The 26947-nt window shown below is 36.2% G+C and overlaps 6 protein-coding genes across 10 annotated transcripts; 4 read left to right on the top strand and 2 right to left on the bottom strand.

The window, feature by feature from the left end:
• Positions 1 to 2826: 2826 nt before the first annotated feature.
• On the bottom strand, positions 2827 to 7918 carry AMSH1 (associated molecule with the SH3 domain of STAM 1). The gene is made up of 14 exons (XM_008242026.2): positions 7558 to 7918; positions 6725 to 6789; positions 6558 to 6633; positions 6285 to 6464; positions 5935 to 6014; positions 5613 to 5718; positions 5492 to 5538; positions 4887 to 5220; positions 4591 to 4680; positions 4448 to 4510; positions 4225 to 4299; positions 4018 to 4080; positions 3423 to 3475; positions 2827 to 3319 (listed from the first exon to the last, which is right to left on the bottom strand). The coding sequence occupies exons 1-14, from the start codon at positions 7672 to 7674 to the stop codon at positions 3145 to 3147; spliced, it is 1524 nt and encodes a 507-aa protein (XP_008240248.2). The 5' UTR covers positions 7675 to 7918; the 3' UTR covers positions 2827 to 3144.
• A 1770-nt stretch (positions 7919 to 9688) lies between these two features.
• LOC148915443 (uncharacterized) lies at positions 9689 to 10687 on the top strand. The gene is given in 1 exon segment (XM_089041915.1): positions 9689 to 10687. A coding segment is annotated over 1 exon segment (999 nt).
• An 852-nt stretch (positions 10688 to 11539) lies between these two features.
• Positions 11540 to 14272, top strand: LOC103338776 (cysteine-rich receptor-like protein kinase 10). 2 transcript variants are annotated; one of them, XM_008242027.2, is made up of 5 exons: positions 11540 to 11956; positions 12379 to 12589; positions 12716 to 12953; positions 13107 to 13257; positions 13718 to 14272. In XM_008242027.2, exons 1-5 carry the CDS (start codon positions 11756 to 11758, stop codon positions 14087 to 14089), a joined length of 1173 nt encoding a protein of 390 aa, XP_008240249.2. In that variant the 5' UTR covers positions 11540 to 11755; the 3' UTR covers positions 14090 to 14272. The 2 variants fall into 2 exon arrangements, with proteins under 2 accessions (XP_008240249.2, XP_008240250.1); XM_008242028.3 differs by having other exon boundaries at positions 11813 to 12260.
• Positions 14273 to 14588: 316 nt separating this feature from the next.
• On the top strand, positions 14589 to 17957 carry LOC103338777 (uncharacterized). 2 transcript variants are annotated; one of them, XR_514616.3, is made up of 11 exons: positions 14589 to 14754; positions 15445 to 15580; positions 15824 to 15919; positions 16007 to 16091; positions 16350 to 16471; positions 16760 to 16784; positions 16885 to 16968; positions 17089 to 17118; positions 17218 to 17320; positions 17417 to 17549; positions 17662 to 17957. XR_514616.3 is itself a non-coding variant. In XM_008242029.3 (11 exons), the coding sequence occupies exons 2-10, from the start codon at positions 15473 to 15475 to the stop codon at positions 17478 to 17480; spliced, it is 717 nt and encodes a 238-aa protein (XP_008240251.1). In that variant the 5' UTR covers positions 14589 to 14754; positions 15445 to 15472; the 3' UTR covers position 17481; positions 17589 to 17957. The 2 variants fall into 2 exon arrangements, 1 of the variants encoding a protein (XP_008240251.1); XM_008242029.3 differs by having other exon boundaries at positions 17417 to 17481; positions 17589 to 17957.
• A 290-nt stretch (positions 17958 to 18247) lies between these two features.
• Positions 18248 to 21580, top strand: LOC103338778 (uncharacterized). Of its 2 annotated transcripts, none has more exons than XM_008242031.3 (10): positions 18248 to 18619; positions 19317 to 19412; positions 19854 to 19938; positions 20061 to 20182; positions 20465 to 20489; positions 20586 to 20669; positions 20795 to 20824; positions 20915 to 21017; positions 21170 to 21234; positions 21419 to 21580. In XM_008242031.3, the coding sequence occupies exons 1-9, from the start codon at positions 18527 to 18529 to the stop codon at positions 21231 to 21233; spliced, it is 702 nt and encodes a 233-aa protein (XP_008240253.1). In that variant the 5' UTR covers positions 18248 to 18526; the 3' UTR covers position 21234; positions 21419 to 21580. The 2 variants fall into 2 exon arrangements, with proteins under 2 accessions (XP_008240253.1, XP_008240252.1); XM_008242030.3 differs by having other exon boundaries at positions 18254 to 18619; positions 21414 to 21580.
• Positions 21581 to 22998: 1418 nt separating this feature from the next.
• On the bottom strand, positions 22999 to 25544 carry LOC103338779 (small ribosomal subunit protein eS7). 2 transcript variants are annotated; one of them, XM_089041152.1, is made up of 6 exons: positions 25404 to 25544; positions 24638 to 24726; positions 24483 to 24553; positions 24280 to 24403; positions 23779 to 23961; positions 22999 to 23309 (listed from the first exon to the last, which is right to left on the bottom strand). In XM_089041152.1, the coding sequence occupies exons 2-6, from the start codon at positions 24710 to 24712 to the stop codon at positions 23190 to 23192; spliced, it is 573 nt and encodes a 190-aa protein (XP_088897278.1). In that variant the 5' UTR covers positions 24713 to 24726; positions 25404 to 25544; the 3' UTR covers positions 22999 to 23189. The 2 variants fall into 2 exon arrangements, with proteins under 2 accessions (XP_088897278.1, XP_008240254.2); XM_008242032.2 differs by having other exon boundaries at positions 24638 to 24722; positions 25404 to 25541.
• Positions 25545 to 26947: the final 1403 nt, after the last annotated feature.

Here is a 26947-nt window from a genome sequence, read left to right as displayed (position 1 = left end):
TTCTTTAAAGCCAGAAGTTAAGGAAGCTCATTCGGTCCCTCTTCTTACCACATGTTAGACTTTTGAGGTTGCCATGCCATCCCAAGTCCTAACCACCAAGTAGGCCCTTTTCTTCTCTTTCAAAATTTCCTTCCTTTTATTTCTTTATACAGAAAATCATTACAAATTAAACGATAAAAAAACAGAAAGGGTAGAAGAACATCCTGCCACCTCTAGGTTTGAAATTTCTCTTCCTTCCAATCCAATCACATCTTTCTCTTTCTTTCTGCATTTCAGTGGAAACTAAATCACAAATCACAGGCTCTGATTGATGCCCTTGCTTTCTTCTTTTGAATTCTTGCATCATACAAGACAGAAATTGCACAATAGCTAGCTAGGTGCTAGGTCAATTTCTAAATTTCAATAATTTGTCTTTTCCTTGAAGCGCATTTCTGAATGTGTCAAACCTGTGACTTAAAAGCTCAACTAATTGCAGCCTCAAGTTTTAAACAGTGGTTAATCAAAGCTTAAATGAATGAATTATGAACAAAAACGGAAAGGGGACGCTGCTGACTAGATGTTGTAAGATGGGATGTTGCATCATGAAAAAAAATACATGACAGCTGCTCGACCCACCTGTATACACAAATGAGCTGAAAACGGGCAAAAGATTTCAAAAACTATTTTCGTGAAACTTAATTATCTGTCAAAGGTCAGGTTACATCAGATGAAAGAACCAGACCAACCAACCAACCAACCAACCAAATCTAAATTGCAATCTATTTGCTCCAAAAATAATTAAAATACATGCTTCCAACAAGGAGGTACTAATTGGTTCGGCAATAGCTAGACAACGGTACAACAGATTTGCCAATCATCATATCTACTCATATTAATAAGCATTTTGTTTGATTGATGCTGCAAATCATTGAGCAGCAGGTCATGTAAATACAATTATATATAGTATCCTCCAATCTCCGCATGATCAAATGATAATTGCTTCATTTTTGGCCCTCAAAAAGAGAATTGCCTTGCCTCAGATGGGCCCAGAATTTATTTATGCAGTACCATCATCATCAATTGTTTGTAATTGGCTTAATCAAGCATTGAGGATGACTTGGTAAACAAAATGACTGAGTAAGCATTAATAATTATAATAATGATGATTAATTATAAAGGGTAGGATTAGTTGAAACTTGAAAGATACTTTGAATAATTGAGGTGGTGATGATATATAATGAAAGATTTGGACTTAGTAGCAGGTAGGAGGTACACACAACACAATATGAAAATGAAAATGAAAATGCATGCAGTCTACTCTGTTTTTTCAGACATGCAATCCATCTTCTTCTCTTCGTCTCGAATCATACACTCATCATACACAAACACACACACACACACACACAAGTGAAACCTAAAATAAATAAATAAATCACCTTCTTTTTCCTACCATTTTAACGTTTTTTACGTTTTAAAATGTCATACCTCTATTCACAAGGACAATCCTGAATAAGCATGTTTGTTCGGCATTGTTGACCTTTGACTCCATTTTAAAAATATTCACAAGGACTCCAGTTTAGGCCCAAAAAGGTTTAATTTAAGCAAATTGCGTTATGGATAGGAACAGACGAGTGGTATGCTAAACCCCTCACTGTCCTTGTAGGCCCATATGACTCTTTTCTTATATTTTGACTTGTCTAATGTAGGACTCAAGTGTAGGTTTAGGCCTAGCAAGTTGTAATTTTGTTTGTTTATACAATATTGGAATGAGAATTCGAACACAAGCACGATAACCACTCTAAACCACTTGAGATAAAAGTCTCTTACTTGACAAGTTGTAATAAAAGTGAATAAAATTTATTATTTTTCTTTCTCTAAATATAATACATATTGTTCAAGGCTTAAATTTTGATTTTTCTTTCTTGGTGGTGGTGACGGGTGAGGTGAAGTTCGATTAGGAGGTAGGAGCTCAATCACTCACTGGGTTGATGGGCAAAACAGAAAGGTATGGGATGGGAGCATAGCAGGGAGTCATGGACCCAAAAGGCTGCAACTGTTTGTAGCTTGTAGAAGACATGCAATCCATTTTTGGCAACTGGCCACGTGATGTGACCAAACCAATCTCTCTTTTTCTTCTTCTTTTCGTTTCTTTGGGTGGATGATTATTAAGATACAGAGACTCCCCACAAACCCACAAAGGTTCTTCTAACTTGCAATTCTTCTCCTTGGCTTGGCAGGACATGATGAATCATGATAAGCACTCTCACTGCCACTGTATGAGATGAGGGGGCCACTCGAGCAATGAGCATGGTTGTTGACACAAGAACACTCGATGAGGTGGACGTAAACAGACATAGCTCATGAGGAATCATTCTATCCTATCGTATGGTTCGGTGGTACCCAACCCAGTTTAAATAAAGATGCTCTCTTTCTTTCACCTGCTAAAGGAAGCTTCTCCATCAACAAATAAATGAAACAAGACAGAATGTAATTCTCAAAGTCTATTGGAAAGGTCCACTTCTGGAAGAAAAAGATGATGTGGGTTCATGTGAAAACAAAGCACGTAGAAAGACTGCTACCAAGGGTAAATGATAAAGGAAACCTAGCTCATTTCAAAAGCAACCACCAACTCAAGTTGACATCTTCTTCACACAGATTGTGTCTGAGGAGGAGTATAGTTTCACTTCTGGTCTCTCTCTCTCTCTCTCTCTCTCTCTCTCTCAGGAAAGGTGATATGGATTTCAGCCAACTCTCCTCCCTTCACATAAATATATCATTATCATCAATTTACAGACAATTTCACCAATAGGAAAGCAAAATATAATTTTAGCTCTCTAGACGAGAATATCTTCAAAATACCTGCAGCTGATAATAAAACCAGTAAAATGCAAGTCATTCTCTTTACACTTTTTGACTCCAATACAAACCTTAATGTAATGCAAGTCATACATCTTGGGAAATAACCCTATGCCCTTAAAAACTTGGCCATTCGAGTTCAAGGATGGCCTACTAATTGGTCCATATGCCATCAAATGTACAGCTGGAAACATTTCATTCTTTACATACTAGAAGACCAACTCTGATAGTAAAACCAATAATATCGTACTCATGTCTATGAACAATTGCATGAATGAAGGTTAGCCGTCTGAATATCATTTGGGTAAACTATCGAAGATCAATGACATCAAACTTTAGATTGGGGTTCATATAAACATCTGCACATGTCTTGTAAATGGGCCCACCATCCGGTGGCTGATCATGTGGATGAAAACCACGCTGTTGGCACTGTCTAATGACTGACATGCCACCTGGGGTTGTCAATCGGAATATACCATGGGTTCTGCACAGTGAAAAAAAAAGAGACAATGTACCAAAAATCATAATACAGCGGCAAGCAAAAATTATTTCTGCTATCATATTTCAAGGAGCTGTGATGTTTTTACCTTGTACCACCTCTTGGTGCCATGACAATTGCAACAGCTTCTGGCAACATAATCTGAAGATGAAATAAGTATTTGCGTAAACTATGATTTTACATGTTAACGGCTTAGCCTCTGTTTATCAAAAATGAATGCATATCCTTTACGCAATCAAAAGTCGCTTCCAACTGACACTATGCAAGTTCTTAACAAAGGTTTTAAAGGTTCATTTTGTAAGGTCAGTGTGTAGGATTTTCCCTTTTCTCCCTTTTGTAGAGAGGGGGTTATTTCTGCCAGCAGAAGAACATTAAATGAACTTTGATGCAAAAATATTGAAAAGGAATGTAGAATGCTTCTTTGCAATCTACATTTTTCATTTTCAATACTAATTACATCATGCTGGCACTTTTCCAATATTCATTGAATAGCATGGCCGGGGTGGAACTAGATGGAAATCCAATGTGAAAGCTATTATGCTTTGGTTACAACCCTCATTTGTTACAAACATTTTGATAACACAAAATGCACAACCTAAAATTAAAAATTGGAACATAGGTTCCAGTTGGAGAATGAATTCGATCTGTAGCAAATATCTCAACTACCAGTAAATTGCACTCACCTGATATGAATAATGGGTGTGAAGATCAATCGACGACATGAAACAAGACTGTGTAGGATGAGTCTGAAAATTGTGCCATAGCGAACAATTAATTGGTCAGCATAATGGTTGAAAACTAAAGAGTAAGTAATAAGCATAACATAGATTAGGCATTGAAACAGATGTGACTACAACCATACTACCAATTAAGAATAAAAAAGCACTCACATGAATCCAGCCAAGAGGGAAAAGAGATTGTTTATCCTGAACTTCAAAAATTTCCTCTTCATTCGTGGTCTGACACTGATAAGAAAGTGAACATTCGACTTGAGTTCTATCTCCAGGCCAAATATAATATAAAATACACTGATATATATATACACGCACACACACATGTATATCAGTAAGGAAAGAAAAAGGAAACAGCGCCAATGATTTAAAACTGCCATACAGAATCTGACGTTGACTCCTGCTTTGGTATGATGAGAGCAGTAACAAAAAACTTTCGGTTTTTCTGACAAATAGAAATATTTGAAATATTAGAATCTTAAGGAGTTAAACACTGAGAACAGTAATTAAGTTATGCAGACTTACAAGTGAGCCTGCTAGGACGCCGCAAGTCTCTAAGTTCTTATCAGTATTTGACTTAGCCAACTTCATGAAGTGTTCCATCATTGTCGTTGACTACAGAGAGAAACATATGATTATGTAATAGGAGCACCTACAAATTTATGTCAATGTAATTGATTTTCACATACATGAGAGAGTAGTTATTAAAAGCTTTTATCATCAGAACGATCTTACATATTCAAAATTTCCAATTTTCCATTCCTGAAAAACAGCTAAAAGCCCAATATATATAGTTAACACAAAAGAAATTGTCATCTCACAATGTGTAATTGCAGGGGAGATTCAGCACGAAGTAAGTCATCCGATGAGAGAGTCTCCAGTCCACATTCTACCTCAGGGACTTGAGGTGAAACTGCTGGGATCAAATCTTGTACTTCGGCAAGGACAGGTGGAGGAGAAGGCTGTCTAATAATTTTTGTACGATCAGGAGTTTCTGTTGATTCGAAGGAAATAAGGGAGCAAAGTTCCTCAGTAGGAAGCATCTGGCCATCATCAGTATTTTGGGTAAGAATTGGGTCCAAAGTTGACCTTTCAGGTTCTGAATTGCTAGTGTCTTTTATAATTGTATGTTCTTCTTCTATAGACTGTCCCAGTCTGTTTGCCCATAACAAAAATATAAGACTATCAGATGACGCATATATATAGCTATAAACTCTTCAAAAACAGAAGTAAAATATATCATGGAATGTGAACTGCCTGGAATGTTTAACTTCAGGAATTTTTTTTAAAAAAATCAAGTCCCAATTTCAACAATCATATCATGCCTTCATGAATATAAGAATGCATCTCCCATTATTTAGATCCAATCTAACTTAAGGTACAGAACAACCAAAAAGAACTTTAGAAAGTTAACCAGGAGAGAGACCTGGGGATTTCAATAGGAGTCAAGTCTAAAATGCTTGGATATCGGACCTGCAATTAAGAGAAAAGTCAACATTTTTTCTACTTTGAACCAAAATAAAAATAAAAATCAGAGACCATCATACCGCTATATCACTTCTAGGTGGCTGCCACTGTCCATGAAGCCCGTTTGGGCCCAGAATAGAATGTCTGGAAAGAGTTTCCTCCTTTGGACATGGGATACTAACAGATCTGCAAGACGTCAACAAACAAGGATGATCAAGCCTGGAGCATTCATAATGTGATTCAAACTCAACTCATTTTCTCACTGTCCCATAAATATTGAAAATTATTGAATTACCCTCTCGTGGAATTAAACTAAAGTTTGTGAGTAAAGCATGTGATGCACATTCTTAGTGTTGGTATAAGAATATAAAGAAGATTCCCTTGTAAATATATAATACTTACAGTTTGCGAAATTGATCTTCCACAGGCCTTGAATAGGAAAACTGTTGAGCCCTTGGAGTTTGATAGGAAAACTGTCCTGCCTATCAGATGTATAATAAGCATAGGAATCAAAATTGTGTAAGCAAGAAACATATAATAATATCAGTAGGAAAAAGAAAGAAGAAACAAAGTTGCATGAGAAAATAACACTGGCAGGCAACAGAGTCGATGGATAAAAGATTGAAGTCAAAGTTTACCAAAAGGCAATGAACAAAGCACATGAAAATTGAGACAAGTAGTTTCCACTTTTTTGGATAAGAAACACATCCTTCATAGTAATTTCCACTAGTAAGATGAACCACTAACTCTACCTTGGTTAGATCATAACTACTCAAAGTTTGCTTCTTAAGAGGAGATTGAATCACAGCAGCAATTTGGTGATTGCGGCCCCACCCATTGTTTTGATTTTCATTCCTTCTGTTAAACTCATCATTCTTCTGTTTCACTGCTGGCTTTAGCTCCTCCAGCTCGTTTAGAGCATTAAACAGTTTCTAGAGCAACAAACTAAAATCAGATTGTGCACAAAAATAGCAAAACAAAAAGAATTGTTTTATTATAAATTAAAGATGAGATTATAACTGTACCTTTTTCAAAAAAGCTTTTTCCCCTTGAACAGATGCTCTGTAGTCTCGATGACATGGTATTGTCTCAGATACCAAACTGAAGCACACAAACAAATTTCAGTGTTATTTTAAAACATATTTTGCATATCCACACACACGCACATTTGTTGTATATCTTTATTACTTACCTTGAAAACCTTAGGAGCATAATGTATAGGTCTATAATATTCCTCTCTTGTCGAAATATGTCCGCCTACAATGTAACAACTTCTTTAGGAGCAAAGACATTTTAAGACAAAAGCAAGAAACTAAACCAGGGGAAAAAATTCATGTGTGAATATTTTTCTAGGAAATAAAGGGCAAGAACATTACAGGAACGACAAAACATCAATATAACAAATTAAATAAGAAAAAGCACAGGCTGCAATATGAATGCACAGGAGAGGAGGCATTGGCACCTATATAGGAAGCTCTAGATAATTGAACTGAAATAATCACTTCAATTTAGCTACAACTCACTATACAACTGATACATTTCCATAATTTTAGTGTGTTGAATATGGTAAGTGTCCAGAATATTGTTTTGGCCGAAGAATATTGCTATCAGTTTCCTTCTTCACTTATTTCCTACTTAGAAGGAAGAACTCCTCGAGTGATCAAATTTGTTGTGTTTGTATCTTCTTCTACTATATTCTGCTAATTCCAGTGATCCTTCGGGTCCTATCAACAGCAAGCTACCAATTGAAATTTTTGGCACCTCAATAGACAGTTTTGATCTATACAATATACTTGAGCTACCTGAAATTCACTTTGCTTATAATTCTCATATCTAAAATAATCCAAAAGAAATATGAACAGAAAACGCGCGAGCGGGCTCGCACAAACAGAGCATCAACAATTAAGGTTCCACTTCCAAAATAATTTGATTAACAAATTAAATTCAAAATTCGCAACCTAAATTAATTCAAAATTAATAGGAATTTAAAATTGCTACTAAATCATGAAGAGAGTGAAGTGAAACCTGTTTGAGGATATTATTAGCGATCCGAAAGTATATATGCAGAGGAATCCGATTGTCGACATCGAGTTTCTGCGCGCTCGCGGCAATGTTAATTCTATCTGAACAAGACGACCTCATCTTGAAATTCTTTAAGCAATTTTTCTTTTTTATGTCCGTTGTTTCTATACAAACAACATTTTCTAGGATCGAGTAACTACGGGCACGCTCTGATGCCTGCTTCTGAGCATGAAAGCTCAGGTGAGGGTCGTCAATGGCGGCTTGTGCTCAGGGAAAAGAGGGAGACAAAGGTGCGGTACAAGCAAGGAGGTAATTCTAGCTCTCTCGCAGGGGCAAATATGGAAAGACGAACAAATGAGGGGCCTTTTTGGCTACCTGCAAAGAGTAAAATAGTGGAAAATTCAATTACAAGTCAAACTTATGACGTGAAATGTGAAATTAAACTCGGATCTCGCTGATGAAAAGGCCCGTCTTGGGAGTGGATCAATTTGTCATAACAAACTCCTAATCCAATCAAGCCCAATAGCCAATTCCAACTTTCAATTGGGCAATAATGGGAACAACATTCGAGCCCACTTCTAACATTTTTCCCATTTTTGTCTCAACGCCACGTTGGCAATGCCACCTGGATTTTCAAATGATTATCTTATTCAGACATTTTATGTATGACACGTCACGTAATGTTACATATTTTGTTTTATTAAATTTAAGTAATTACAACATGTATAAAATTATTAATACGATATATCATCAGTATTACTGCGAAGTATTTTATTAGTTTTCCTTCCTAATGAGGAGATACGGTAACATTCTATAATTTCTCTAAGAAATGAAAAAGAGCCTTTTTCTAACTTGTGACTCTCTAATTTCTGTGTTATTGTCCTTTTGTTGTTGTTGTTGTTGTTGTTGTTGTTGAGAAACATAACATCATAAAATATAATAAGATTGTCAAACTAGGTTTTGAATTTGACGACAACAAACTCACACACACGGTTGTCTGCCGTCTGTAGTGGTTATTATATCAAGTTAGTATTCAATTTGGTTTTTGGCTGTACGAGTCTAACTCTTGAATTAGTCCGAGGCTTAAAAAAGTGTAAATGACCTCCTTTTTTTGGGTCAATAACTTGTAAATGATGAAGTAATTGTCACCATGACATTGAGAGGCCGCCAACACGAATAAAACCAGCATATCATAAATTTTCACTCAATCCTTTGACATTTCCATACGGCTTAAACTTATTGTGTGTGTGTATTTTATTATTTGATAGTAACTTATTGGTCAAAAAATTATATTATAAGCATTGGCGGATCTGTGCAGGCGCAAGGAGGTGCACCTGCACCTCCGGTCGTTGGAAATATCAATTAGAGGTGCTGGAGTTGCATCTCTGCTATAGACTAGGGCGCACATAAGGTGTTGAGAAATGCCCAAGCGGTGGGAGCTGCTCATGCTTGTGAGCTTGGCATGTTTTTAAACCAAGCCTGGCCAAAGCGGCGTTGTTTTGGACCAGGCTGTTTTAAACACGCTGCCTTTATAAAAAAATTAATTAAAAAAATTGGCCAAAGCAGCGTCGTTTTGGATCGGGTTTTAAATAATTAAAAAAGTAAAAACCAAACGAGGTGAAACGTGGGCTTTTTGTGGGTTTTTCAAATGGTTTATTTCCTTACTTAATTGGGTTTTAATTGAGAGTTTTTTTATTTAATTGAGTTTTGGGAATTCCTTAATTAAGTAGGATTAGGAATTCTCTCTATAAAAGACCAATTTAACATCACCCAATTTCATCAAAGTGTGTGTGCATCACAAGAATCCTGCGTTTTTTTTCCTTCTTGAGTAGGCCAATCCAAAGTAAGTTGAATGCATTTTTTTTTTCTTTCAGCAAACTCCAATTTTGTTTATTCTTTTTTTAATATATATATATATATATTTGTGTGGTTATTTAGCTCTCTGTATTAGTAAGATCAGTAGCAAACTCGAGTGAATACCATGCTACGTGACACGTTATTCGAGGTATAATTAATTTTTATTTATTTATTTAATTGATAATTTGATATTTATTTATTTATTTATTTGATAAATTATAGTCAATTAGTCATAATAATAGATATAAAACCCTTATTTTGTGTTAATTGTATAGTTATGGAACGGTACTTTCAGAGAAAGAGTTTAAATTCTCCTTCAAATAATCCGAGTAGTTCAAATCCTCCTTCAAATAATCCGACTAGTTCAAACCCTCCTTCAAATAATCCGGCTAGTTCAAATCAACCTTCAAATAATCCGCCTACTTCACATCCTCCCTTGAATAATTCAGGTAGTCCAAAACGATCGGAAATCACTGAGTTGGATGAAATATTGGCTAATCTTCCTGCAGACCCTGGACTTAGACCTTCAATGACTTATTATAATCCCAATTTTTGAGAACAAATCTGAAGAGCTTATCTGCAAAGGGGTCATTGTCAGCCTAAAAGCCAAAACGACATGCCTCAAACACTTATGGGGGAGAGTAATCGGCGTTTTCTTGTGAAATGGTTTGCTTCATTTGTTTGGTTGAAGTATAGTAAAGAGAAAGATGCTGCATTTTGTTTTCATTGTTATTTTTTTAAATGCAACTTTAATAAACAAGGAAAGGCTGGAAGCAATGTCTTCACTGAGAAAGGGTTTAAAAATTGGAGGAAGGGATCCAAGAATTTTAGGGACCATGTTGGACAAGTTGGAAGTCTTCACAATAAAGCTACACAACATTGTACAGATTTAATGAATCAAAAGCAACATGTTAAAACCATTGTGATCAAGCAGACAGACCAAGCTCGTGTTAATTATCGCATTCTATTAATTGTCGCACTTGATTGCACTAGATATTTATTGCGACAAAGTCTTTCTTTTCGTGGCCATGATGAAAGCGAAACATCTAGCAATAGGGGTAATTATGTGGAGCTTTTGCAATTTCTTGCCGATCATGATGAGAAAGTTCGTGCCGTTGTGTTTGAGAACGCTCCAAGGAATCTCAAGTATATTGCTCCTAACATTCAAAAAGAACTTGTCAACTCTTGTGCCGCTGAAACCATTGATGCAATTATTAGTGATATGGGCGATGCATTCTTAGCTTTTAAAAATTGCAATTTTTTATTTTTTTTTTAGCTCTTCGCTTTTAAAAATTGCACCTCCACTTAAAAATTTCTGGATCTGCCGCTGATTATAAGTCAACCATTCTAATGTACAACTATCTCATTAAACCAAAAGAAGAAAAAATAAATAAACTCTCATTGCTTTGACAACTACTAAACATGTGAAGACTTTTTAACATTCATTATGAATAAACTAGCAGAAGAAAAATTATTTGTCAACGGAATTAGTTCAATGAAAATTAATATTAACTTGCAAACTAAAAATCTCATATTTGAATCTTCACGGCAATCGTTGTGTACGTTGTACCTACTCCATTGACTAATTAACTTCAGATGGTTTGCAAAAATTAGGTTGGGATAACATACATGAAGTCAATAGTGAAGTCAAGAGTGATTAACCACTGATAAAAATCACGCAAATTTTTACTGACAATAGAAAATGACGATGCAAATACTTTATTATTGTGGTCAAGTCAACCATTTTGTTTGTACATCATCAAAACCTGACAGGCAGACAGGAACACGTAGTCACCATTTTCCTGATGTTAACAACGTTGGTTGTTTATTACTACCTGCCCTTTCCAAATGAGTAAATCACCAAATTGGCCCTACATATTTTCCTGTATATTTTTTTAATAATATTGAACAGGAGGACTCAAGATTTGTTGACCCGTTGACCTCAAGTGTTTCATGGTAATACGTGTCAAGAAGACAAAGCAACATACAAGCAGCAACAAACCCATACTTGAGAAGTTAAAATAAATTAATGCGAACGAATTAGGTAGTTAGTCGTATTTTAGATTATAATTTACATAGAACTTTGAATTTTTATTCGTATAATGACGCAGAAAGTATTATTTGTATAATTACGCAGAAAGTATTATTGGTTAAAGTTCTCCACCAAGTGAAATGGACACGTGATGCCAAATAATGCTACGACTTATTTAAAGACCGTCGTCGCCAGCTCCTTCGTAACCGTACGACGTATGTTGTATGGTAGTTGCTGCAATCGATTGAAGCAGCAGTTGAGAGACCAGCCGAGCCTACTGTTAGTACTACTTGCGGCCGGTTTTATGCGTTCATGGGATTTTGCTTCGGTTTCTGTGCCTGCTTGGAGAGGCTGAAAGCCGGCAGAGGAGCCGGCTCAGCTCGCTCCGACCACGCCGACGATGCCTTGGATTCGTTTGACCTCTTCTTTGACCTCCACTCTCTGCAAATCGCCACCAGTTTCTTCTCCGACCTCAACAAACTCGGTCACGGAGGCTTTGGTCCCGTTTACAAGGTACGGTCTCGTAAATAACTAGCTCAGTCAGGGGTAATCTCGGAAGCGCAAATCACCAGATTAGCCCTGTAGTTTGCTGTAATTGCGGATTAATTTGAGGACGAACATTGGGCCTTTTGACGATGGCACTTTAGCTGCTGTTGTGGCGGCATTGGGACCGTTGGTTCCGTTCGTGACCACTGACTTCTCAGATTGATTGAGTTCTCACTGCATCCGACCCGAGAGAATGTTATTTTTATTTTTGTAATTTTTTTCTTCATCATTTATTGGAGGAACAGTGCCGTCTGTTCTTCAGATGCTTATGGTATGAGAGTAAAATTTTGATTTTTTTTTTCTTTGGTAACTAAATTTGTGAGCTTTACTAATACTTTGTTCTATTTTCTTCGGATTAGTCAATATTTTTTTTTCCCAATTGTGTGCAGGGTCTGATGCCTAATGGTCAAGAAATAGCTGTAAAGAAGCTCTCTTTGGATTCAAGACAGGGAGCTAGAGAATTCACTAACGAGGTGAAGTTGTTACTGAGAGTTCAGCACAAGAATTTGGTGATGTTATTAGGGTGTTGTGTAGAAGGACCTGAGAAGATGCTGGTTTATGAGTATCTCCCAAACAAAAGCCTTGATTACTTTATTTTTGGTATGCTGCTCTTCCCCTATTGGAATTTACATATATTCAGCATCAGATTGAATGGATTGTCTCATTTGGTTAAACTAGTAGGTAGTAGAACTAGTAATAATAAGTGGTAAATTAAATTTTTTTCAGATAAACAGAAATCTGGAACCCTGGATTGGACGACGAGGTTTCGGATAATTATGGGTGTGGCAAGAGGTCTTCGTTACCTTCATGAAGAGGCCCCAGAAAGGATCATTCATAGGGACATCAAAGCTAGTAATATATTACTGGATGAGAAACTCCATCCAAAAATCTCGGATTTTGGCTTGGCAAGACTCTTTCCTGGGGAGGACACTCATGTAAATACATTTAGGATTTCTGGTACTCAGTGAGTAGTTTCTTTTCAACAATTCTTTTTGCCTTTATGCAATACGAAGTTTTTACCATTTCATCCTATTGGTCCCCTGCTGTAACTGTTTCATATGGGAATTCTGTGAGTACAATGAAAAATGAAACTGAGAAATTCTTTTGTTAACTGCAGTGGTTATATGGCCCCTGAATATGCAATGCATGGGTATTTGTCCGTGAAGACAGATGTTTTCAGTTATGGAGTCTTGGTGTTGGAGATTGTCAGCGGGAGAAAGAACCATGATGGGCAGCTTGAAAGAGAAAAGGCAGACCTCTTGAGCTATGTAAGTCACTTCCCCGGAGAGGTTTTGATGCAACTTGTGCAAGAAATAAAACAGAAGCTCTATAAAATGAGGGGAAAAATTAAACAGAAGCATCAGTTAGTCGAATCATCATTGTTTTTAATTCTAATGTTTAGGAATTAATTTTGAAATTTGTAACATTTCCCAGAAGGCTAATTTGTTTCATAAGACTAGGCTAACTGAACCAGGACTTCACATACCAACTTTAAATGCAGAGTAGAGTAGTGCAATGAATGCCTAAATCTTTATCAAAATGGAAGCTTGTGAAATATACTGTATTACCTACACATGTGCAGAGGTTAATTGTTATTGATGTTCAAGTAAAGTTACTCTGAAGTGTTGATTAGCATACAACCAGTGGTTTTATGGAAATGAATAGAAGAAGATGTGCTCTCAGCCATTTCATTTAATCCTTACAATTTTTCATCTCTCTTCTGTGCAGACATGGAAGCTGTATCAAGGAGGGAAGGCACTGGACCTAGTTGACCCTACCCTGGCCAGGTGCAATCCTGATGAGGCAGCAATGTGCGTTCAGCTAGGACTTCTATGTTGTCAAGCAACCGTTGCAGACCGGCCTGACATGAACTCTATCCATCTCATGTTTTCGAGTGATTCATTTACTTTGCCAAGGCCAGGTAAACCAGGACTTCAGGGCCGTAGAGGACGTTGGACAACCACCTCTACTTCAGCTTTTACCAATACTAATGCTAGTAGTGGATACACAGGTGCTACCAAAGCCTCTGCGGGGAGTAGTTTTGTTGAGGAGTATTCTAGAAATTCAATTTCTCATTCATCGATTGATGAAGGTAGATAACTCATAACCTGCATTTGTGATTTGTAGGTGTTGCGAGCTGTATTTATGTGCTGTAAAGTAAATTTTTTTTTTTTTTCAGTCATGAATCTTAGACTAACATAATATAATTTGTTTTATTCTTTTGTAAGACAATCATTTCATGCACTGGGGATCAGAATAAGTTAATCACATTCTTCGGAATAATTGCTGTCTAAATATCTCGATTGCGGTTTACGTCTCGAGAATGGTCTATGATTGCCTTGATACAATTCATCATATGTTATTTGGCTCCTAGATTATGTGACTTGCTAATCACCACTTGATACGAAATCCTCAAACCAAAGTGAATTTACTATTATAAGGTGAAGCCTCTGTTTTAGGCAAGAACAAAAACAGAGCTCAATACAAAAGCACGTGTGCTTACACCAACCACGTAAAAGAAAAAACCTCAAACCTTGTAGAAAAGCAAACGAACAGAGATCATGAATTACAAAGAAGAACAATTTCAATTAACAAATCCCAGAAGTCCTGAGCTCCCTGAGTTCATCCCCAGGGGAGCCTGGAAGGCCATCTTTGTTCAGAATCAGAATAACAGAGGGTGGGGGTTGAAGAGCCTAACCTCCATAGCTCACCCTCTTTTTGGCTTGTTAGGCTCGACCAATCAACTGCTGAAATCCAACTTGCAGGTGTCACATCGTATTTACATTTATAATTTTCTTGTATAATTTTATGAAGACAAATGTTGTTTTGCGTTTCAAAACAAACTTCTTGAATCCCAATTGTATGGAGGAACATGCAAGTTTCTCAACTCTTTGTTTTTTTTTTTCCTGAATCTGAACAAATAAGGCCGAATGTGGGTTACCGCCACTGCCAGTCTACACAAAATCAATTTTGTTAGAAACAGTGTACCCAAGAGACCAAAGTCATATGATTGAATTTAGTCGGGGCCTGATTGCCCCAAGTTCAACGTTTCTCTTTTGGTCTGAGTCAGAACCTTTCAAGTTGAAAGCTTTGTTTTTTCGTCGAACATATGGAAACTGCCCAAAAAAATAAAATTTTTGTTTTCCACTTCTTCTCAATCAATCAAACTCAGGCTTTATACCTCTATTTTGGTTATGGAGAGCGATCTCTCTCTCCTCTCTGTTGAAGGAAGTTGAGGTTCCCATGAAAGAAGTTGAGGTTCCACCCAAAAACAATTGGCAATGGGGGAGTAGCCTAACTCTTTATGAACCTAGGCAAGGTCCCTTAACATTTCAATGTGGGACAAACACTCTCAACATCTGTAAACTGGGTCTGGGTCTCTGTTTTGCATTGTGAAGATGAAGCAAAAAGATCATCTCCATTTGTGCTGCTTACCAAAAGAAAAATTCTTGCAGTATTGGGTCTCAAAGAAACAGAGAAGAGATGGACTTAATTGACTGGAGGCCAAATTGGCAACTCAGAAGATGCTGCAACCGCGACCAAGTGACCTTCCTCATCTCTGTTGCGGTCTGCACTGTCGTTATACTTGTGGTAACTCTCTCTCTCTCTCTCTCTCTCTCTCTCTCTCTCTCTCATAAGAGTGGTCATACATTAATTGTTCTGAAGAATAATTCTAAAGAATAAATCTTAACTTCATTCACTTGGAAAGCAAAATACTTTCGTGGATATTTTCTATTTAATGATAAGAGTCTGCTGGCGTGTTAATACTCCTTGCGTTCTTGTGATGCACTTTTTACAAGTCACGTATGCTAAATCGTTCTTCAATTCTTGTAGCTGTGGAGGACAGTACTGATGACACCATTTAAGCTTATAACTGTGTTTCTTCATGAGGTGAGCCATGCATTGGCTTGTATGCTTACATGTGGTAAGGTGAGAAATTCTTTCTTACTTTACGCATAAATTTTTCATAATGTTCGTGTTTATTTAAGACAGGTAATGATACAGATTAGTTTGCAGGTGGAAGGGATTAAAGTTCATGCAGATGAAGGAGGAGTCACACAAACTCGTGGTGGCATATACTGGCTAATTTTGCCAGCTGGATGTAATTTCGTTTAACCTCAACCTTATTTATTTTCCGGTTGATTTGCATCTGTAGCTCTTCTCCATTTAGGACAATCAAACGTGTTCAAAATCCATGCTTCGATGTGATATCTTATTCAATGATCTAACATGATGCATGATTTTTCATATTCGTGGTTTAGAATTTTAGGCTTCAATATGACTTCTTCTCTCAGTTGGATCCCAATAATTTCTGATATAATTGTTACCTTTATCATCTTTCCATTTTGTGGCACGCCAGATCTTGGTTCATCCTTTTGGGGGATGGTATTGATTCTTGCATCCACAAAACATCTTGCTACACAAGTAGCTGCTGGCTGTTTCATCGTTGCCCTATTTGTTGTACTCTTTTTAGCTAAAAATGTAAGTATTAGTGAACCTATCTTCTACTTGGTTTTGACAGTTACTTTTTGGATGCTATAATGTACCTATGAAGCATTTGGGACAGGAAACACTTTGACGTTAGATATCATGGAAACTAAATGCATAAGTTTTTCACATAAAATTAATTCGGGAAGTAATTGATGAAGATCTAGAAACCCTTAGATTCCTGAAAAGAGTAAAATGATTCGTTTATATGCCCTTAAGGAATGTAGAACTTGCTAACTAAATCCTTATCCTGTTGTATTTGTACTGCTTGATAATGTACAGTGGACACTTCGAGGACTTTGTATAGGTATGCATTCCATAATTTCAATTAAACATCTTCCTATTACTACTAGCACAGAATGCAATGTGACATTTGGATGTTTTATGTTTTCTTCTTGAGGCACCAGGATTCATTATTTTATTTGCTGGAATTTGGTATCTGCAAGAAACAACGCCAGTTCGGATACTAAGGGAAATAATTCTGTTTACTGGTAATTGCAGCCCTGCTATTTTTATTCTTTATTGCTTACGAAAGTAGCTTATAGTTCCTTTTTTCCAAGTATCATGAGCTAAAGCCATCAATGCTTACTCTCTTTTTTATCTGATTGCAGGTGTAATGAACAGCTTGTTTTCAGTTTATGGTATTTATTCAGGAAGAAACAATATTATTTGACACTCAATTTAGCTGCCTGTATGTTGTACTCATAGATGCCTTGTAATGTATCCATGAAATGATGCAGATATCTATGATGATCTTATATCACGCAGAGTTAATTCTAGTGATGCGGAGAGATTTGCAGAAGAGTGTCCATGCTGCACTGGTTGTGGATGGGGTGTCATTTGGTGAGATTCTTCTCATTTATTAAAACTTCTGCCTGGTTTCTTTTCTTTTTATCCATCTTCTGTTCTTTTTCTAACTATGAAGAGCTTCATGTGTAGGGCGTTCATATCTTTCTTCTTTCTCTGTGGATCCATGTACCTTGCTCTTGTGGTTTTGGCTTGAGGTACGGTTTGCTTCAATGATTCCAAGTTCTTGATTGTCACAGAAACATAAATAAAACCGTCGTGAAAGGTACCAATGTGCATTCAGCTACTACTTTGTGTTGTGAAGCAAGCGTTGCAGATAGGCCCTACATGAACTCTGTTCATCTCATGCTTTCGAGCGGTTTATTTACTTTGGCCAGACCAGGCAAACCTGGACTTCAAGATAGACAACTACCTCTGCTTCAGCTATTACCAAAGCTCATGCTACTAGTTTGATTCAACGGTGCTCCTAAGGCTTCTGAGGAGACTAGTTTTGTTGAGGATTTTTCTAGGAATTCAGTGTCTTATTCCTGTTTTGATGAAGGTAGATGATCTACTACATCTACAATGTCAAGGTGTGATGATGTGATGCAATTTTGTGTAATTGTAAAGCTTATACAAATATAATATAATTTGTTTATTCTTTCATAATAAAAAACGAAATCCTCAAACCCAATATTTTTTTGTTGTTGAAAGAAATCACATTTACTATCATTCTATGCCTAAAGCTATCTATTTTAATAGTGGAATGGAAGGCTGGAAGCAAAGCCTGTTCTGACAGTTGATACACGTTCATATCTTTACTGGAAGATGCAATTTTTCTTCTTTTCTTTTTCAATAAAAGAAAAAAGTAGCCTTTTTAACTGCGGGATTTTAAAATAACGGGATCTGAAAGTAGTGTTGGGAACAGTGTATCCCGCCAGACAAAAGTCATGGGATTTACTACTTTTCTAGACATGTAGGTTCCTGATTGGTCTACCAATACCAAGGTTCAAACGTTTTCAAACTTATGTTTTGGTCTGTCTGACTCTGACTTCAAATCCAAAGCTCAAAACACAAAAGAGAGAGACTGCCCAAAAACTCCTTTCTTAATTTTTCTTCTTTACTGTCCTCTCAGTCAATCTAACTTCGACCATTTTTTATTTGTTGGGTCCGAATCTAAACTCAACCTTACACAATCTGTTTGATTTCGTCGGAGAGAGAGACCACCTCTCTCTGTAACCAAAGCAGAGAAGAGAATCGGAGATGAGGCCCAATTGGGAACTCACTAACTGCTGCAACCATGAGCAAGTGGTCTTTCTCATTACCGTTTCTGTCTGCACTGTCGTTATACTTGCGGTAAAGCACTAAACTCCCCTCTCTCTCTCTCTCTCTCTCTCTCTCTCTCTCTCTCATAATAAGAATGCTTCTCTCTTACATTGATTCTGGGCAGAGAGATAGTTCAGTGCTGTTCATGGGTTTTGATATATTTGAGAAGTTGTAGTATTGGTTTGATCTGGGTAGAGCTTTGTTTTTCAAGAGGGGTGGTGTTGCATTGATTAAACCACTGGTGCATGGAGATTGATTTTTTTGCTCATAAATCTTATTCTTAAGCTGTGGAATGAAGGACAGTTTGATACTATGGGAGATTGGTTTCTTGTCCTCAACAAATTTTGATGCTTGGAATCTTTGGAATTTCTCACTCTAAAGTAATTTTCAGGATTATTCATCTTTTCTTTGTTGTATATTTTAAATATGAATGAAATCCATATTTGAATTTCACTTGCTTATTGAAGTCCCTTGTCAGTTCCCAAAAAACATAAAAACAAAAAGTAGTCCCATGGCGCAGAAGCTGAAACAGATTCAAAAAAACTAGAAACTAAACAACATAGGTGATACGTTGTTTTAAAGAATCATCTTAACTACAATCATTTTGAAAGCAAGATGTTTTCTTGGATATTTTCGATCTAATTATGACTTTTTTTAGTGTGTTAATACTCCTTCTGCTGTACTGTTTACAAGTCATGTATATTAAATCATTCTTTGATTCTTGTAGCTGTGGAGGACAATACTGCTGAGACCATTTAAGCTTGTCACTGTGTTTCTTCACGAGGCGAGCCATGCTATTGCTTGTAAACTTACATGTGGTCATGTAAGAAGCTCTGTTCTTTCATATTTTCCTATAAAATTTTCATAATGCGCATGTTGATAAATTGCAACAGAATGCCTGCCTTGCCTTGCTCTAGGGTTGTTGAATTAATGAATTTTATGTGGTATAATTTTTGTGACTGATAACTCAAGTGAGGACAAAATCAATTTTCTTCCAGCACTAATGCCATTTCATATATTTTCTTCCATAGTAGAGTTATAATGGAAGTACATTGTTAAGTTTGCATTGCTTTTATTGATACATTGCAGCAGAGTGCCTTGCTACGATATCCTAATGAAAACTCGTAATTTCTTGAGTATCTGCTCTTTCTCTGACTCATCATGTTGGTGAGGTCAAATTTTGACCTAGGTAGCTTCGTAATTGGCTAAGTTTAGAAAGTCATTCATTTATTTGGGGCAGGTAATGATACAGATTAGTTTGCAGGTGGAAGGGATTCAAGTTCATGCAGATGAGGGTGGAACCACACAAACCCGTGGTGGTGTATACTGGTTGATTTTGCCAGCTGGATGTAATTCCACTTTATCTCTGACCTATTTTATGTTTCAGTTTGTACATCTTTAGCTCTCCTCATTTTGAGAGCTGTGTCCAAATAAGTTCTGATGTAATTTTTCCATTTACATTGCACGCCAGATCTTGGTTCATCCTTTTGGGGGATGCTATTGATTCTTGCATCTACAAATCTTCTTACTGCACGAATAGCTGCTGGGTGTTTTATTGCTGCTCTGCTGGTTGTACTGTTTATAGCTAAAAATGTAAGTACTATTTCACTAATCTTTTACTTGATTTTGCCTGTTACCTTGCTTTCTATGCTAAAATGCACCTATAAGTATTGGAGTGTGTACATGCAATTGTTTAACATTAGATTTCATGCATACTGAATGCATAAGTTTCTCACACGATGACAGTATAGAAACCTCTGCATTCCTTATATTCCAGAGCTTATGCTTTTATATGTCTTCAAGGAATTTAACCTTGCTTGAATGTCTGCCTAAAATCCTTATCCTGTTGTGCTTGTGCTGCTTGATAATGTGCAGTGGACACTTCGAGGACTTTGTATAGGTATGTGTTCTAGTTTCCAGTAACGCATCTTCCTATGACTAGCACAGGATGCAATATGACATTTGGATGTTTTCATGTTTACATGTTGACCACCAGGATTCATTCTTTTCCTCGGTATAATTTGGGTTCTGCAAGAAACAACAAAAGTTCGTATACTTCGATATATTATTCTGTTCACTGGTAATTGCAACTCTTCTAGTTTCTTTTTTCATGTGTGCTTTACTAAAGTAGGCTACAAGTCGTTTTTGTTCCCCGCGTAAGATGGGATTAATTAATAACTCTTGGTTCTATTTTGTGGAATACAGGTGTAATGAACTCCTTGTTTTCGGTCTATGGTATGGGAAGAAACAAATTATTTGATCCTCAAGTTAACTGTCTATATTTGTATATGTATTGTCTTTTAATGTTTAATTGTGATAATGCAGATATCTATGACGATCTTATATCCCGTAGAGTTCATTCTAGTGATGCTGAGAAATTCGCAGAAGAGTGTCCTTGCTGTACTGGTTGTGGATGGGGTGTCATTTGGTGAGCTTCTTATTGTTAATAAGATTTATGTCTGAGAGCTTTCCTTCTTTGCTTTTTCTGCATTTCCCTTTCTTTTGCTGGACAAACTACAAGGGATGCGCTTATGCTGTACTTGTGTGGTTTTTTCTGACTCTGAAGAGCTTTACTTGTAGGGGGTTTATATCTTTCTTGTTTCTCTGCGGAGCCATGTACCTCGGTCTTGTGATTTTGTCTTGAGGTATGCTTTGCTTCCACCATACCTTGAGTCCTTGACCGCTTGATATAGAGCCCCCTTGGGATCTTTCTGTGATTATGATATTATGCCATAGCTTAATTGAAATACTTATTACTAAAATGGTTATATTTCTGTCATTCTTATTGCCTATTAGCTCAATCACTTTCCCTCCATCTGTGCAGTGCAGCAGGATACAAAATCTGGTAAAAATTTCAGTTGATGAGAATTCCTGACACCAACTTGTCCATGCGAGGAGATTTTTCATCATACTAACTTGTGTAGATTCATTCTTTCCAACGCTGTGGATCTCAGATATCTTATTTATGCTAATGAATTTTGTTTTTTCTCATAGTCTTTGGAAGTGTTTTTCAGCAAAGCAAAAAACTTCCAGATAACCAAGAACAATTTTGATAATGTTAAACTGAAATACTGAAGAGACCAATGCGGTTTAAGTTGGATTGAGTGTGAGCCCTTTCCCCAACCTAACAAATAGAAAAACTGAAGTGCTAAAGAGCATAGTCTGAAATATCGATAATATCGGAAAATATCGATGTCGATAATTTCGCTCACACTTCAGCAATATTTTGTCAAAATATCGGTGTAATGTCGCTAAAATATCGAAAATATCAATGTAAAGAAAAAAAAAAGGAAAAAAAAAGGTGTAAAAAAGGGGGAAAAAAACACAAAGGAGGATTTGAAACCCTCCCATTTTACTCCTCCAACACCTTAACCACCATATTTATATTTATACGGGTGGCATGTTAATAATTACATGCAAAATTATTTTGGGGATTTATCGTTTGATGAATACTCTTCACAATACACTTACCCTACACATACAGATGATGAAGATAGTGAAAAATTTGAACCTCATAAGAACTCTATGTGGTACTAAATCACTCATGTATCTTATCATGCAATGTATAAAGTGTAAAATATTGTAGTAAATCATTATATATGAATGATTATGGTGTGTTTAATCTTGTTTTGATTATGGTGTGTTTAATCTTGTTTTCATTAATTACTACATATTTTCTACACTCACATTGTTTGCTAGCTCTCTGTATAATCAACTTAAATTAGTTAAATCCATCATGTAATGCATTTTCTTTTTTTTAATTTTTTTTAATAAACTAATAGATAATTGACTAAATAAACATTCTCCAAAATTTCAATAAAAATTTCCAAGTTTTTCTTATAATTTTCGTAGTTTTTATTCAATTTTTATCGATATCGATAATATCCCTATATTTTCATCAAAATTTCTATGTTTTTGGACTACCGATATTTCCGATATCGTCGATATTTTAAACCATGCTAAAGAGAAGGTGCGTTTCCGGGTTGGTGTAACTTACAAGCAGAATTTAGTACGGTTATTTCCGCCATATATTTATATTTTATAGGAATAATATTATTCTCCTCGTTCACGTTTAGTTGAGCATGGGAACCTTCTCTCCCCCAGAAATATATTTTTTCAATAAAAACGCCCACAGATCATATCATGATACAAATCTAGCAATTCCCTTAACTTTTTTTTTTCTCGGGCTTTTAGCTTTTGGTTTTTTGCACGCTACTACCGACATTCCCAACCAATTTTTCGATTTACTCACATGAAAAAATTTTATTTGCAGCCTTCGAATTTTTCTAAAAAGCAAATATCTATTCAGAAAGTAAATTAAGTGGCACCAAACCAACATCATGCATAACAATTTGGAAAAGATTCAACACTGAGATTAAAACAAGACTATCAAAAAGAGAGATTGAAAATCACAGTAAACCATATCACGTCAACATAAATATGCTAATAATGAAGAGAACAAAATCCTTCAAAGGCTATCCTAAACCACGTCCTCAACATCAAAATTTTAAATTGTCTGCCTGCTGAATTGCAGTTCTTCAGGGAACAAAAGGGAAAAGGGGAGAAGAGTAATTAAAAGGTGCGACTGCACAAAATATTTCTATGCATCAGTGATGGGGTACTCAAACACAACATCCTTTCCAGAAAGCTTCCGATAAACTGCAGAAAAGCTCTCCAGCTTGTATTCAGTGTTGTTTCGTTCCTTGGGATCCAAGAACACCTGCCCAACATCAAGAAATAAGTGATAAATATTGTAGCTTTTATTTAAAGAATAAAGATTTTATAATTTAATATCTTTAAGAGATAAATATCGTATTTTTCGAACAAAGGAACATATTTGAGTTGTATCAAACAAGCATTAAATTCGGAAGTAAAGCTTTAATTTGCTTGATCTAGCAAGGGGTTGTCAGAACTCAGCAATTAATCGAGAAACACAATGGTTTACAACAGAGGAACTTGTACAATACAGTGGTTTACAACAGAGCAACTGGTACAATGGATACATGCACTTTAATAAAGATCTGTTACAATGTCTATCTTACTCAGTCTACTATGTTATCAACTTGTGTATCAAAGTGCCTGTTTTGCAAGGCAAACATCTTTTGAGCAGACTTAATTTTTTTATTGTTGATGTCATATAGCAGAGACTAAATAATTTATTTCCATTAAAAAAATTTAGGATAGTTTACCTTCATTATCTTGGATCCATCAAGACGGTATCTGGTGCGCTTGCCAACAATCTCAGCAGGCGCAACAACATCCTCCAACATTGCCTCGTGCACAGCAGTCAGAGTACGAGTGCGGGGACGTTGGGCAGCTGACCCCTTCTTTGGAGGCCTCAATATCCTACGTGTGGCAATCAGGATAACATCCTACCATATGACAAACCAAAAGGGCACTATAAGCCTCACCAGACAATCAAATTTTGCAAACAAATATAAATGTGTGTATAAGAGAGTTTAGTCACCTAGATTGCAGATATACATAAGAGGCAAAAAACTATAATAAAAAAAAGGCACTCACAAAAAAGACAAGCAAACCAGAAAAGCTAGCTAAGCAGATCAAAACCAGTAACTAAAAGATCAATATGCCTAGAAGCAAGGCCACTACAAATTCACACACAAACTAGACTCAATTAACTCTAGGTTCTAAACAATACAGACAACTACAGAACATAAATCACTAATCACCTTCCCACTGAACTTCTTCTCGAGCTCCCTCACGAGCCGAACATGGATCTTGCGATAAGCCTTCCTCAGTCTATATGGAATATGGATAACAACAGCCTTCCGGTTTCCAGACACATCAACTTGACTGCAAAAAAAAGGAAGAATACAACTCATACCATAGGCAACAGTTCATAATACATATGAATTCAGTAAACCATTCTTACACTGCTGAGTTGATATATAGATCCTTCAGGTCACTTTTCAGGTCACTGTTACTTTCCAATTCAATTACTGCCTGCAGAGATAGCAACTCATGGTCAAAACTCAAAATTGTAACAATTAAGTGACTAGACAGCAAGCAAACAGCTGCATAGCTTACTTGTGCAACTGACTCTTCGAATTCGGTCGGTTCAGCATTGTTATCTTTCTGAATCTTCTTCCTTGAAGTAAACATCTTGACAAATCTGACTAAACAAGGCACGAAACATAATATCATTTCTGGCTTACAAGGACATGAAAAAACTGATGAAATCCAGGCAAAATGTTAATATGATCCATAATTCTTTATTTGAGTTTGATATAGCAGAGACTAACGAAACACAAACAGAGAATAGATGTGGGGATTTTATTCTTCAATAGAAACTCGAAACCCCAACATTGCCATAATAATCTGATATTTAAAATCTGTGGGAAAGATGTTCAGACATCAAATGAAGCATGCATTGAAATACAAAAGAATCTATCCAGATTAAAGTTTGAAAAAAGAAAAAGGTAGAAAACAAAGTTTTAATCTTCAAACAAAATCCTTATGCAAACGAAATGAAAGTGGAGAAAACTAACAAATGGGTTTCACAATTCAAACCCTATTGAAGCAATTAGTTCTGAGTTGGTAACTGGCTTTGGAAAAACTTGCCGCTCGGAAACTAAGTTAACAAAGATAACATCTTTAAAACTTCTTTTCAAAGCGAAGCATAACCCTACACTGTATCAGAGACTGATAGAAAACGTAAAGGCCTAGGGTAGCTTATCGCATCAGTCTAAGTAAAACCAAAGGGCTTAGCTTCTTCAAATCTCAATCACAAACAACATAACAAATCTAAGATGCATAGCTGCACTCGAGAAAGCGAAATGGGGTTTGGGTTTACCTCGAGGAGAACCAGAGAATCAGAGACTCAGAGCGTTTTTCTGCTTCGAGTGACTGAAAACCGTGAAGAATAATGGCTTCGGCGGTGCAGAGAAACCCTAATGTTGGAATAAAAGAGCTTTAAGGGGATAGAATGGACGACCGGATGGCTTATTGTTACAACTGAACGGTTGAGATTAGCTGGATGCACTAAATGGTAAATCACCGGTCATTACTGGACAGTATTTTTTATTTTCCCTATATATTGCGATGTGAAATTGTGAAAGTAACTAGCACTCGGAAAATTTTCTTTTTTCCTTTTATTTTATTTTTTAATTTTTTTATTGATTCTTTCGTAAATTTTATAGGCGCTATAGAAAGTGAAAAACATTGGCAATTCAAAAATAAATACAAATTGAAGGTAGAAGAACAATTACTCATGAAGAAAACTTATCTCATTTAATTCCCACACAAAAATATAATTTATCCTTATTAATCTCTTTAAAATGAAAATCATTCACCTCTAGCTTCATTTCCTCATTCAACATACCTTATCAAATCCAATCCAATTCTATGCACCAAACGAGACTTAAGGTCTTCTAGTTTTGTATGTACAAAAGATAGACAACCGAAGATAGAAGATAGATGAAAAGACCGAAGATAGAAGATGGATGAAAAAAAATTTAACTCCATAACTTAATCATGTGAAATAATTAATAAATTTTGTTATAAAAGATAAACCAATGGTAAGAATAAGACCATGTACTCCATGATTTTATTAAGTGATGTTTAGAAGTGTTAAAAGCTCTACAAGATTTTTCAACTAAAGTTGTCCTCTTCCTTGGTTATTTCTCAATCGTGTCCTTCTAGTGTAGGTGGAAATTCAATTTCATCATAGCTATTTGATCCCCAAAATTTGTGATGAGAATAGTCAACATACTTCAGAGTTCTGTGCTGTGATGAAAAGCTTCTGACTAGTCAACTAAAATTAAATTTAGACTAACTAAATTTCTTGTTGGTGATCATGACAATTGTCATGCCTGGTAGTCTTTTTCCAGTCAGCTGAAATTTCTTTTTTCTTTTCTACTAAATAAGCCAGATTTCAATCTATGTATTAATTATGAAGAAGAAGAATATGTCAATTCCGTCATGGGTGGCTCTAGCTAACTTCCATCTACAATTTGTGTGGATTGAGGCTGAATTGAATAGTGAACTGAAACCCACCCAAATATGCAAATTGACAGAGTTTTGAGTAAAGACAGCTTACATGATTAGTCACAGTCAATGGTGAGTGAGAGAGGAAGAGCTAAACTCGCCTATCAACCACACGCTAAAGTTGCAGTCTTGATTCTTGATATATACAAATCTGCTATGGTTGGCAACCGTATCTGCTAAGTTCAAAGTAAGTGCATCCCAGAGCATGTCTTTCTCAGAAATAGTAACTTTTTTTTCTTCATATTGTTAAATTCAATGTTCAGAAATTTGTTCAGTGCGTTCATAGTTGGTAGAGTCTTTATCTACAAGAGTCTAAAAGCATTGTTGCAGTAAGAATTTGTTTCCTAAAAT

Source organism: Prunus mume, linkage group LG7 (genome assembly GCF_029339155.1).
Source record: "Prunus mume cultivar Tortuosa linkage group LG7, ASM2933915v1, whole genome shotgun sequence".
Classification (NCBI taxonomy): domain Eukaryota; kingdom Viridiplantae; phylum Streptophyta; class Magnoliopsida; order Rosales; family Rosaceae; genus Prunus; species Prunus mume.
Note: the sequence above shows the minus strand (reverse complement) of the source record. Positions and strands in the feature narration are given on the sequence as shown.

Bases quoted from the DNA above. Each gene is read 5' to 3' on its own strand.
- LOC103338777 (XM_008242029.3), top strand. From the start codon at position 15,473: ATGGACTTAATTGACTGGAGGCCAAATTGGCAACTCAGAAGATGCTGC. The intron at 15,920-16,006 runs GTGAGAAATTCT...ATTAGTTTGCAG, and splicing joins GTATGCTTACATGTGGTAAG to GTGGAAGGGATTAAAGTTCA. The intron at 16,785-16,884 runs GTATGCATTCCA...TTGAGGCACCAG, and splicing joins ACTTCGAGGACTTTGTATAG to GATTCATTATTTTATTTGCT.
- AMSH1 (XM_008242026.2), bottom strand. From the start codon at position 7,674: ATGAGGTCGTCTTGTTCAGATAGAATTAACATTGCCGCGAGCGCGCAG. The intron at 4,681-4,886 runs GTGAGATGACAA...TTCTCTCTGTAG, and splicing joins CTCCCCTGCAATTACACATT to TCAACGACAATGATGGAACA. The intron at 3,320-3,422 runs GTAAAAACATCA...TTCACTGTGCAG, and splicing joins GCACCAAGAGGTGGTACAAG to AACCCATGGTATATTCCGAT.
- LOC103338776 (XM_008242027.2), top strand. From the start codon at position 11,756: ATGGGATTTTGCTTCGGTTTCTGTGCCTGCTTGGAGAGGCTGAAAGCC. The intron at 11,957-12,378 runs GTACGGTCTCGT...AATTGTGTGCAG, and splicing joins GCTTTGGTCCCGTTTACAAG to GGTCTGATGCCTAATGGTCA. The intron at 13,258-13,717 runs GTAAGTCACTTC...TCTTCTGTGCAG, and splicing joins AGGCAGACCTCTTGAGCTAT to ACATGGAAGCTGTATCAAGG.
- LOC103338779 (XM_089041152.1), bottom strand. From the start codon at position 24,712: ATGTTTACTTCAAGGAAGAAGATTCAGAAAGATAACAATGCTGAACCG. The intron at 24,554-24,637 runs GTAAGCTATGCA...CTATCTCTGCAG, and splicing joins TCGAAGAGTCAGTTGCACAA to GCAGTAATTGAATTGGAAAG. The intron at 23,310-23,778 runs GTAAACTATCCT...GATGTTGGGCAG, and splicing joins ATGGATCCAAGATAATGAAG to GTGTTCTTGGATCCCAAGGA.
- LOC103338778 (XM_008242031.3), top strand. From the start codon at position 18,527: ATGAGGCCCAATTGGGAACTCACTAACTGCTGCAACCATGAGCAAGTG. The intron at 19,939-20,060 runs GTAATTCCACTT...ATTGCACGCCAG, and splicing joins GTTGATTTTGCCAGCTGGAT to ATCTTGGTTCATCCTTTTGG. The intron at 20,670-20,794 runs GTAATTGCAACT...TGTGGAATACAG, and splicing joins ATATATTATTCTGTTCACTG to GTGTAATGAACTCCTTGTTT.